Raw genomic sequence first — 12,512 nt, forward strand, 5'->3', positions numbered from 1 at the left:
GCTTATTCTGTGGTGTAGGGATTGAACCCCAAGGCACCCTACCACTTGTACTTTTTAAATTTTGAAACAGGGTCTCGCTTAATTGCTTAGGCTGGTCTTGAACTTGAACCTCCTGCCTCAGCTTCCCCAGTCCATAGATTACAGGCGTGCTACGTATATTTTTAAATAAGTACTTAAAATATTTCTGCTTCAATTACTATGGTAAATATCAATAGCTATAACCCACATAGCAAAAAGGTCTTTGGACACTTCCAACTTTAAAGAGGATAGAAGAGTTCTGAGACCAGCGAAATTTGAGAGCCGCGGATGAGAATGGAAGCAAGGGCTTCAAGCCCGCGCGAGTAGTAGGTTTAACCCAGACCGAGGCCCTTCTCCCGAGAACCCCAAACACCACCCACTCTGGAGGCGCCCGGAAACCCGGCCGCCCCGCGGGAGCAAGAATCCTCGCCCATAAGAACAGATACTGACGAAAGGGCGGAGCTTGCCTACCCTGCGGACGCGAAAACTAGGTCACAGAAGGAAAGGAGTCTTTTAAGCAAATCTTTGCGACACTGTCGCGTTTCGTTGGTTCCGTGTCGTAAAGACAGGCGCGGAGCCGCCCCCAGCTGAGGCAGCAGTGGAGGTGCCCGGCAATGGCGGATATGGAGGATCTCTTCGGGAGCGACGCCGAAAGCGATGCCGAGCGTAAAGGTGGGATCGGCTGGGCTTCGGAGGAGGGGTGAGCGGTGGGAGACCCACAGCCGTCCAGTTCCGGTCTGCAGAGGCTGGGGTGCCGCCAGCATGGAGGCGCTTCCTCCACTCCTGCCTCAGCGCCCCCTGCACTCCTGGCGGTGCCACCCTCTCCAGGCGGGCGGGGATGAAGAGACAAACGCAGAGTCTGTGCCTCGAGGTTCTGAGTGACTTTGGAGCATGCGGTGCCTGGGATCGTGGGGAGTAGAGGGCTCGGGGCAGTGATGGAGGGGCGCTCGGGCGAGCCTACGCAGCCCAGGGAAGAACTTTAGGGTCTTGCTCTGTCCTGCCTTGCACAGGCCAGCTCAGAGTAAGGGCTGTTTGTGAATGAATGTAAATGAGATGCTTAGGAATATGGACATGAGGTAGACGAGTTTACAGAGGGGCCCAAACTCCCCTCTTGAGTGAAACCCGAGCCTGGCGTGATGAGGAGCATGAGGGGTCTGGGAAGGGTATCAGGATGGAGCTACGCATAGGAGTTACGCACGGGAAATGGGGTACCTTTGGAGAGTCTGTAGAAACAGCAGAATTTCCTGAGTTTGTGACGTTAGTTTTGGGGAGCATATTGGTTCTGTGTTTGGAGAGGAGTGATGACAGATTTGCTGATGAAATGAATGAATGAATGAATATTTATGGTGGATGGAAGTATTTTTGGCCCAGAAATTGTGGGTTTTTGGTTTTGAAATATGAATAGAAGCATTTTGAAGTGAAAAAGGGCCCAAGACCAAGTTCAGAATTCTTGCAACCCTCCATGCTCAAAGTAGTTTACCTATATGTATTTTTTTCCTTAGCAAAGTGCATTGTTTTTGCACCCCCAACACACACTTGTTCATTTTCTTCAACTTCACTTATTCATGATTTATAAATTGTAGTGAAGGGAGCACTAGGTGGAGGTACAGAGAACTGAATTCTGGTGTTAGGGCTCTACCCAGACGGATATCCAGGAGATTCGTTAGGAAGTATGGAAGAACAGAGCCCCATATACTAACTCTTGTTTCATTACTTTTGCTAATATTTTAATTTTTCCCCCTCGTTTTTTTCTTGTGGACATTCCTTCACAGTTCTATGTGAACTCTCTCATAGCTTCCACGAGTTTGTTTATACTTGAATAAATGTTTTTTTTTTTAATTTATATCATATTCTAGTTACATTGCTAAGTGCTATAGTCTCCCTCTTAGCTTACATTAATGCTTACTGCATATTTGATAAATAATTGAATGGGTAGAAGCAATCATTTAATAAGGTGTACCCTGCAATTTCCCGTTGCAAACACCGTATAAAAGGAAGCAATATTTAAAGCTGGTTGGTTTCCTGGGTTTCATGGTTTTCTTTTTTCTTCTTCTTTTATTTATTTATTTATTTTTTTTACTTTTTCTGTATTGAGGCTCCAAGCCAGGGCCTTATGCCCTGGCAAGCATTCTACCACTGAGATATGTTTCCAGTTCTGGATTTCATGGTTTTTTATTTAAATAAATAGTTTTGAACTTTCTTGTAAGTCCTTTGAAACTTTCTTCTGTCTTACTATTATATAAATGAATTTTCTAGGATTTACTTCCAAATCTGGTGTGCTGTCCTTGAAGGTTGCTGTTGGTCCTGAAGATAATATGGCTGTAATGGGGTAATTCTTCTGATGCCTAGCATATTTCATTTCTCTGGGCTATAAGAGCTGTGGAAAATAAATACATTTGACAAGTTTCTCATCATAACAATGGGTAGAATTCCCGTCTAAACCCAGTGTGTATACTTTTTTGGGTACCAGGATAGAACTCAGGGGCAGGCAGTCAACCAGTGAGCCACATTCCCCTATTTTTATTTTATTTAGAGACAGGGTCTCACTGAGTTGCTTAGTGCCTCGCCATTGCTGAGGCTGGCTTTGAACTCTGAATCCTGTCTCAGCCTCCTGAGCCACTGTGATTACAGGTGAGTGCCAATGAGCCCGGCGGACTAAACCCAGTGTGTTTCTTGTGTGAATGTGCCAAGTCTTTAATTTCTTTCAACAGTGTTTTGTAATTTTTGTTGTATAAATACTGTACTTCCCAAATTAAATTTATGAAACTGTTTGTTTGTTAAAGTAGTATTAGGGATTGAACCCAGGGCACTCTAACATCGAGCTAAATCCCCAACCCTTTTTATGAGACTGGGTCTAAGTTCCTGAGGTTGTCCTCAAATTTAACAATCCTCCTGCCTCAGCATTCTGAGTTGTTGGGATTACAGGCATGCACCACTATGCCTGATTTATTGTTAATATTCATATTATTACAAGTGTAATTGTTTTCTTAATTTTATTTCGGATTGTTGGTTGCTAGTGTATAGAAATACAAGCGATTTTTGTTTGTTGATCTTATATCCCTATACCCATACTGAATGTGTTAGGTATATTAGTTTTTTTTGGTGAATTTTTAGGATTTTCTACATGAAAGATCATGTCATCTGTGAATAGTTGTACTTCTTTCCAATTTGGTTATCTTTTGTTTCTTTTTCCTGCCTAATTGCCCTGGCTAGTATTTTTTCCACAGCATTGAATAGGAGTGGTGAAAGTAGAAATTATTGTTTTGTTCCTGACCTTAGAAAGCATTTAGGATTTTCTTTCTTTTTTAATTTATTTTTTATGTGGTGCAGAGGATTGAACCCAGTGCCTCATGCTTGCTAGGTAGTGCTCTACCACTGAGATACAACCCCAGCCAAGCATTTAGGTTTCATCATTACCATGATTTTAGCTGTGGGATTTTTGTAGATACTCTTTATCAGTTTGAGAAAGTTCCCTCCTATTCCTGTTTGTTGAGTGGCTTTATCATGAAAGAGTGTTCAATTTTATCAGATTTTTTTTTTGCATCACTTAAAATGCAAAAATTTTTTTTTTAAATTCCATGGTTTTTTCTTCACTCTTGATATAATGTTTCACTTTAATTGATTTTAAGATGTTAAACCACCCTTGTGATGCTAAACTATATCCCACTTAGTTACTGTGTATATTCTTATAATATGCTTTTGGATTTGATTTGCTCATATTTTAAAATTAATCTTAGCAGCAGTATTCTTTTTTTTTTTTAATCCGAGGCGCTGGGGTTAGCAGCAGTATTCTTAAGGGATATTTGGCTGTAGTTTTCTTAATGACGTCTTAGTCTAGCTTTGGCATCAGGAATGAGTTAGGAAGTGTTCCCTTCACTTCAGTTTTTTGGCAGAGTTTGAGAAAGATAGGTGTTAATTCTTCTTTAAACCTTTGATAGAATTTGCCAGTAAAGCCATCTGGTCCTAGGCTTTTCTTTGTAGGAAGACTTCCTGTTACTGATTCAAACTACTTGTTGGTCTATTTAGATTTTCTATTTCATATTGAATCAGTTGTGTTAGTTTCTGTGTATTGGGGAATTAGTCTATTTCATTTAAGTTTTCTAGTTTAGTGGCATATAATTGTTTATAGAATTCTGTTATAGTCATTATTTTTGTAAGGTCAGTAATGTCCTCATTTTCATTCTTTATTTTAGTAATTTGAGCCTTTCTGCCTTTTTTTTTTTTGGTCAGTCTGGCTAAAGGTTTGCCAATTTTGTTGATGTTTTCTAAGAACAAACTTTTGGTCTTGTTGATTTTTTTCATTGATTTCTTTCCGTTGTTTTTCTGTTCTCTGTTTCATTTATCTCTGCACTAGTCTTTATTATTTCATTTCTTCTACTTGTTTTGGGTTTAGTTTTATTTTTCTGACTCCTAAGGTTATTGATTTGAGAGTTTTAATGTAGGTATTTACAGTTATAAATTTTCCTTAGAGTCCTGCCTTTTCTGTATCACTTATGTGTTGATATGCTGTGTTTTCATTTTCATGCTTCGCCAATATTTTCTAATTTCCCTTGTGATTCCTTCTTTAAGTTCTCAATGGTTTGTGTGTTGTCTAATTCCCATGTATTTATGAATTTTTATTTCTTTTTGTTTTGATTTTTAGTTGCCTTCCATTGTAATCAGAGAACAGATTTCAGTCTTTTAAAATTCACTAAGCCAGGTGCAGTGGTGCACACTTGTAATCCCAGTGAGGCAGGAGGATTGCAAGTTCAAGGCCAGCCATGGCAACTTAGACCCTGTCTCAAAATAAAATAAAAGGACTGGGGATATAGCTCAGTGGCAGATTACCCTAGTTCAATCTTCAGTATCAAAACAAAACAAAACAGAAATCACACACACACACAGTTTACTAAGAAACAAAACAAACTTAATGAGACTTGTTTTGTTAATGAGACTTAATGAGGTCTGTCCTGAGAATGTTCTATATGAAGTTGGGAAAAAATGTATATTCTGCCCTTATTGGGTAGAGTGTCCTAGTATGTCCTTATCACTAATTACTTAGTATGTGTAGTTGATTTAGTGTTGTTCAAATTCTCTATTTCTTTATTGACCTTTTGTTTGTTTGCTCTGTTATTGAAAGGATATTGAAGTCTCCCAACTATTATGTCAGTCTACATCTCCCCTTAATTCTGTTGGTTTTTGTTTTTAGGTTATGTATAATTGTTACATCTCATGATAGATTAACCCTTTTATTATTTTGTAACACTTTTTGTCACTTGTAACAATTTTTGCCTTAATATCTATTTTGTCTAATATTAGTATAGCAGTCAGAGTCCTCTTTTGGTTACTATTTATTTACATGGGATATCTTCTTCCTTTCATTCACTTTCCTTTTTTAGATTTAAATTTTATTATTTATTTATTTATTTATTTTTATGTGGTGCTGAGGGTCGAACCCAGTGCCTCACACATGCTAGGCCAGCATTGTACCACTGAGCTACAGCCCCAGCCCCCTGAGCTACAGCCCCAAGTGTTTAGTTCAAAAGTAAGTCTCTTGTATATAGTGTGTGCACGCATGTTCAGATTACTTTCAATCTATTCTGCTAATTTCAGCTTTTTAATTGAAGAGTTTAATCCTTTGCATTTAAAGAAGTAATTAGTGATAAGAACTTCTGCCATTTTGCTTCCCCTGCCCCCCAGTACTAGGGATTGAACCCAGAGATGCCCTACCACTAGGCTTACATCCCCATCTCTTTTAAGAAAATTTTTAAAATTTAAGACTGGTCTCACCAAGTGTTTCCCAGACTGACCTCCAACTTGCCATCCTCCTGCCTCAGCTTCCCAAGTCACTGGGATTGCAGGCGTGTGCCACCACACCTGGTCAGACTCTCAGTTTTTGTTTATCTGAGAATGTCTTAATTTTTTCAGTTTGTTTTTATTGAGGACAAATGCACGTAATAAAATTAGTCATTTAAGGCGAAGAATTCAGTTGTATTTTGTACATTTATAATGTTGTATAACTACCACCTCTTCTAGTTCCAAAATGTTTTCATCCCCCAAAAGAAAGCCTTGTGCCTATTAAGCACTTCACTCATTTGCTCCTTCCCCTAACCCCTGTTCCTGTCTATCTACTTTTGTATCTATATTTACTTGTTCTGAAAATTTCGTATAAATGGAACCATATATTGTGAACTTTTGTGTTTGCCGCCTTTCACTTAGTGTACTATTTAAGAAGCACTGTAGTGTATATCAGTACCTCATTCCTTTTTTCTGTTTTTAATTGTTTGAAATGGGAGAGATTGAACCCAGGGCCTTGAGTATGCTGGGCAAATGCTGTACCACTGAGCTATGCTCCTAGCCACCTCCCTTCCTTTTTAATGGCCAAATGATATTCCATTATACATAGATATCCCAAATTTGTTAAAGCACTCATTTGTTAATGGACATTGGGTTGTTTCTATCTTTTGGTCATTTGAATAGTGCTGCCTTGAACCTTCATCTATAAGCATTTGTTTGAGTGCCTGTTTTCAATTCTTTTGGATAGGATTAGAATTGTGAATTATAAGGTAATTCTTTGCTTGACTCTGAGGAATGACCAAGCTGTTCTTTTTATTCCCCCCGTGGTGCTGGGGACTGAATCCAGGGCTTTGTGCATGTGAGGCAAGCACTCTACCAACTGAGCTATGTCCCCAGCCCACAACCTGTTCTCTATAGTGGTTAAACCTTTCTTTCTTTCTTTCTTTCTTTTTTTTTTTTTTTGTACCAGGAATTTAACCCAGGACCTAGAGTATGCTAGGCAAATACTCAACCACTGAGCTATATGCCCAGCCCGTGGCTGAACCATTTTACATTATCCCCAGCCATGTACAGTGGTTCTATTTATTGTTGTCCTCATCAATACTTTTTAAAAATACCTTTATTTTATTTATTTGTTTTTATGTGGTGCTGAGGATCGAACCTGTGCCTCACATGTACTAGGCAAGGCTGAGCCACAACCCCAGCCCCCTCATCAGTACTTTTTATGTCAGCACTTGGAATATGTCATTCAATGGTTGCCTTCTGGCTTCCATAGTTGCTGATGAGAAATCAGATGTTATCCTTGTTAGGGATCTCTTGTACAAGATAGTTTACGTCTCTTTTGATGCTTTTGAGGTTCTGTCTTTGTCTTTGGCATTTTGATAATGATATGGCTGGGTATGGATCTTTTAAGTTTATCCTAGTTGGTATTCATTCAACCTCTTGGAAATCTAGATTTATATTTTTTCATTAAATTAGGGAAAATTTCAGCCATCATTTCTTCAAATATTCTCTCTACCTCTTTCTCCTTCTTCTTCTGGGATTCCTTTATGCATATGTTCTCTTTTTTTCTTTTTTCTTTTTTTTTTTTTGTTGTGCTGGGGATTGAACCCAAGGCCTTGTGCTTACAAGGCATGCACTCTACAGACTGAGCTATATCCCCAGTCCTATGCATATGTTCTTGTACTTTGTGTCCTTGTACAATTTTTTTTCTACAAGTCTTTTAGGCTTTGTTCATTTTTTTTTTTTTCTATTTCTTAGGCTGACTAATCTGCATTGCCTATTTTCTTTCTGCTTGAGCCTCTCTAGTGACTTTTTCATTTTAATTATTGTACTTTTCAACTCTAGAATGTCAATTTAGGTATTTTTCATAGTTATGTCTATTGATATTCTGTTTGGTAACATATCATTTTCATATCTGTTCTTCAGAGAAAGGTTTTTTTTTGTTTTCAGGGACAGTTTCTAACCTTTTTCCTATGTATGGGCCATTCCCCTTTGTCTTATCATTTCGATTGAAACTGGGTATTTTGTATATTAAAATATGATGACTCAAGCAGTCTCATTCTCCCTTCTCCCTTGGGTTTTTTGTTGCTGTTTATTATAGCAGTTGTTTAATTATTTAGTGGTTCTTTTTAACCAATTTTGTGAAATCTGTACATTTTAATGTATGTGACCACTGAAGTTTCTCTTCTGTTCCTTAGTGGTCAGTAGTGTTTGGATAAGAATTTTCTTAATTGCCTAAGACCCACCAAAAACCTCCTGGTTTTTGCAGATTGGCTGTATGAATGTTGGGGGCATGCTTTCAACACTCAGCCAGGCAGTTTACAACCCTGCTTTTGCCTTCATTTCCTGCTTGTGCAGAACCAAAAGAGGTGAGAGCTTAGCTTAGAGTCTCGGTTCTTTCTTTATGCGCACAGCCCTTTCCTCCCAAGGCTTTTGATTAGTCTGCTGTTTGCTCCAACTGCCATCCATTGACTCAGGCAGAGGCAACTAGTACATTTGCCTGTTAATGTTTTTGTCAAACACCTCCAGGTAGCTGTGTTGACACTGGGCGAGTTTCAAGTTAAATGAGATAAAGGTGGCTCTTTGAGCCAGTTCTTCAAGGAGCCACCAGATGGGTCAAAACTAACAACTTCAATTCTTTGTGAATGAGGTCCATTCTCTTTCCTCCAGTAGTGGCACCTGTACCAGAAATGTGGGCTGTTATCTTCAAGGCAGTGTTGAGCTAGGGAGCAGGACCAGGTAAGCTAAAACACCAAGAGTTCTTCTTTTTCTTACCAAGATTTAGCTAATTTTTCTTAACTAAGCATTCCCCAGGTTCCTCCAACTTTTAGTTAGTCTCCAGAGTACTGAGAAAGTTGATTCTAACAGTTTTTGCCAGTTTCTGACTGTTTTGTTGGAATGAACTTTTGGAGTTCTTTGCCCTTTCTTGCTGATGTTACTTTATGTTTATATCATAGATTCTGATTCTGGATCTGACTCAGATTCTGATCAAGAGAATGCTGCTTCTGGCAGTAATGCCTCTGGAAGTGAAAGTGATCAAGATGAAAGAGGTGATTCAGGACAACCAAGTAATAAGGAACTGTTTGGAGATGACAGTGAGGATGAAGGAGCTTCTCATCACAGTGGCAGTGATAATCACTCTGAAAGGTCAGACAATAGATCAGAAGCCTCTGAGCGTTCTGACCATGAAGACAATGACCCCTCAGATGTAGATCAGCACAGCGGATCAGAAGCCCATAATGATGATGAAGATGAAGGTCATAGGTCAGATGGAGGGAGCCATCACTCAGAAGCTGAAGGTTCTGAAAAAGCACATTCAGATGATGAAAAATGGGACAGAGAAGATAAAAGTGACCAGTCAGATGATGAAAAAATACAAAATTCTGATGACGAGGAGAGGGCACAAGGTTCTGATGAAGATAAGCTGCAGAACTCTGATGATGATGAGAAAATGCAGAACACAGATGACGAGGAGAGACCTCAGCTTTCTGACGATGAAAGACAGCAGCTGTCAGAGGAGGAAAAGGCTAATTCCGATGACGAGCGACCAGCAGCTTCTGATAATGATGATGAGAAACAGAATTCTGATGATGATGAACGACCACAGATGTCTGATGAGGAGAAAATGCAAAATTCTGAGGATGAAAGACCACAGGCCTCAGATGAAGATCACAGGCATTCAGATGATGAAGAGGAACAGGACCATAAATCAGGTGATATATTTATGAGAATAGCAGTGGCCCATTCTTCTTTCATTCCCATCATTAGTCTTTTTTTCTTTCCGCCCCTCCATTTTGATATTTTCTCATTCTATGTATTTTGCTTCTTTTAGGTCTTTCTATTTATTCTATCTCTAACCATTCTATCTCTAACCCTTCCATTCATTGATGATAGAACAGAGGTTTAAAAAAAAAAAAAAGAAGAAAAAGACAGTCTTAGAGAGATGTATAGTGCTAGAGGAACTAGATAATGAATTGAGTTGGATCCATTTCCATGGGTAAATAAAGAGCATACATTCTGTAAGACTAGATTTTCCTGGGGGAAAGATAATACCATTGAAATATCCCCATAAGTTAGTTGTGCTGAGATAAGGGCACTGTTCCAACTTAGCTTTTTGAGTTCCAGAATTTGATCAACTAGAGGTGATCAGACTCTAAACTAAACAAATTTACAAGAAACTAATTATAAAAAGAATTGCAAAATTATTTGTTTCAAGTTTCTCACTGAGTATAGTATTTCCTTGGGGGCAAATCTACAGTGGATGCCAAATTATACTAATCAGGAGTTTGCCTGGAGAGCATAATGTGTAGAAAATACAAACATGACTGATGAGCTCAGTGGATGGTGTCATTGAACTATACCTATTTGACCCATGCATCCCTACCCTGTGAAGCGTGGGGTCACGGCACTCATTCCCTAAATACTATAGGAAATATGCAGCCTAACTTTAGCTTCTGGATCCTTGTTTATGATTATCATTTAGTCTCTTCTGCTCAGTTTAACATATCTTCATCAAAAATATAAAAAATATTTAGAGATCATGTTTCTTTTATATAAAAGTGAACTTAATTAGGTTGAAGTCTTTCTGAAGTAATATTTGGATTGCTTCATTTTTGTAGGTGATCAATTATATTAATTACAGTTGGATCCCATCTTCTTAGCTTAAATGTGACAGTGTCTTTCTCCCTGGACCTCGTACCTCACTAATATTGAAAACCACATTTTGGGGACTGGGGCTGTAACTCAGTGGTAGAGTACTTGCCTAGCATACATGAAGCACTGGGTTCAATTCTTAGCACCACATAAAAATAAATAAATAAAGGTATTGTGTCTATCTACAACTAAAAAGAAAAAATAATCCTTAAAAAAAAAACACATACATGGGCTGGGGATATAGCTCAGTTGTTAGAGTGCTTGCCTGTCAAGTACAAGGTCCTGGGTTCAATCCCCAGCACTGCAAAAAAAAAAAAGAAAAGAAAAACACATACATTTTTGCCTTAAATCAGAAAGAAGGCAGAATATTTCCGTAGATAGAAATAGGTCTGTGTAGAATATCAGACTGCCATATATTAATATTTAATAACTAGTTCAGAGTAGATTATTTGTACTGTTATCAGAATCTTTAAGACTCGTACAGTACATCCTTAATACGAACAAACTAAGTCAAGATTGGGTCAGATAGAAGAGAATCGTGTAGCTTACTTCTCTATTTAACTCTTGGTAGTTCTCTAGTGGTTTAGGAATTTTCACGAATTTTAGGTAAACAGTTGTACCAGCCAGAAAGTGATTTTTTTTGTGGGTTCCCCCCCTTTCTAATAATTTTACATTGCTTTTCTTGTATAATGAGTCTTATATAAATTTTTATTTTTATTTTTGTTTTTACTTTTGAGACAGGGCCTCATTAAATTGCTGAGGCTGGCTTTGAACTTGTGATCCTTCCTCAGCCTTTCAAGTTGCTGGGATTCCAGGTGTGTGCCACCATGCCCAGCATAAATTTCAGTGCTCTTTTTTATTCCTACCAAGTGTTTCTACTTATAGAAACCTGTGTTCCTTTTTAAAATTTTCTTTTTAAAAATCATATAAAGTTGATTTTTCATTCATTTTATTTATACACACACACACACACACACACACACACAAACACGTTTGTTTTTTTCCCTATGCTATTGATCAAACCCATGGTCTTGCTCAAGCTAGGCAAATGCACTAACACTAAGATACACCCTCCGCCCTTTTTTCAGTCTGTGTGTACAGTTTTGTTGTTATTTTTTAAAATATTTTTTTTAGTTGGCCATGGACCTTTATTTTATTTATTTATATATGGTACTAAGAATTGAACCCATTGTCTCCCAAGTGCTAGGCAAGTGCTCTGCCACTGAACCACAACCCCAGCCCTGTGTATACAGTTTTATTAGTGTTAACTAACACATGTATAGATTTGTGTAGCCACCACCAGTCAAAATATAGAACAGTTCTGTTACCCTAAAATCTCCCTCCTCCTGCCCCTTTTGAACTCATGTCCTCCAACCCTTACCCTTTGGCACCTGCTGATCTGTTCTCTCACTATATTTTTTGTCTCAGAAAAAGGTGTATAAATGGAATCGTGCAGTTAAGTATATACCCTTTTTATATTGGCTTCTTTCACTAAAACGGATTTGAGGTTTATCCAAATTGTTACACGTATCAATAGTTCTTATGTAGTGCTAAATCATGTTCCATTTTGTGGATGTACCATAGTTTGTATGTTCCCAATGTTACTTTTAAAACAACATTTATGATGCAATTGGGATTATGCAGAATTTCTAATTCTACTCTTTTAGAATCAGCAAGAGGCAGTGACAGTGAAGATGAGGTTTTACGAATGAAACGCAAGAATGCAATTGCATCTGATTCAGAAGCGGATAGTGACACTGAAGTGCCAAAAGGTACTCCTAATTATTTCTTTTATATGTATGTGTATTTCCATACCTCTTTTTCCCTTTAACTGCATGAGAATGTGTGGGTGGAGTTTAGTTTTTCTGATTTTCTCATATAGATGAACTTTCAATATCCTGACCTTCCTTGTGCCTCTTCTTTTTCAATGACCTTGTCCTAGACCATGTCATTATCAATAAATGTAACTTCTATAATCCCAACTTCAAGTAATCTGCTTTCTGGCTCCCTCTAGTACCATACCTTTGTTTATTGGTTTATATAGATTATCACTGTTGTTTTTT

General features: G+C 38.2%; 1 protein-coding gene across 2 annotated transcripts in view; it reads left to right on the plus strand.

The window, feature by feature from the left end:
- The first annotated feature begins 537 nt into the window (after positions 1–537).
- Positions 538–12,512, plus strand: part of Leo1 (LEO1 homolog, Paf1/RNA polymerase II complex component) — a 29,251-nt gene continuing 17,276 nt past the window's right edge. For both annotated transcript variants that reach the window (XM_047542170.1, XM_047542171.1), the window contains exons 1-3: positions 538–690; positions 8,754–9,509; positions 12,117–12,221. In XM_047542170.1, coding sequence (XP_047398126.1) covers positions 633–690; positions 8,754–9,509; positions 12,117–12,221 — 919 coding nt within the window. In that variant the 5' untranslated portion in view covers positions 538–632. The remainder of the gene's footprint in view (positions 691–8,753; positions 9,510–12,116; positions 12,222–12,512) is intronic.

This window comes from Sciurus carolinensis, chromosome 2 (assembly GCF_902686445.1).
Source record: "Sciurus carolinensis chromosome 2, mSciCar1.2, whole genome shotgun sequence".
In the NCBI taxonomy this organism is placed as follows: domain Eukaryota; kingdom Metazoa; phylum Chordata; class Mammalia; order Rodentia; family Sciuridae; genus Sciurus; species Sciurus carolinensis.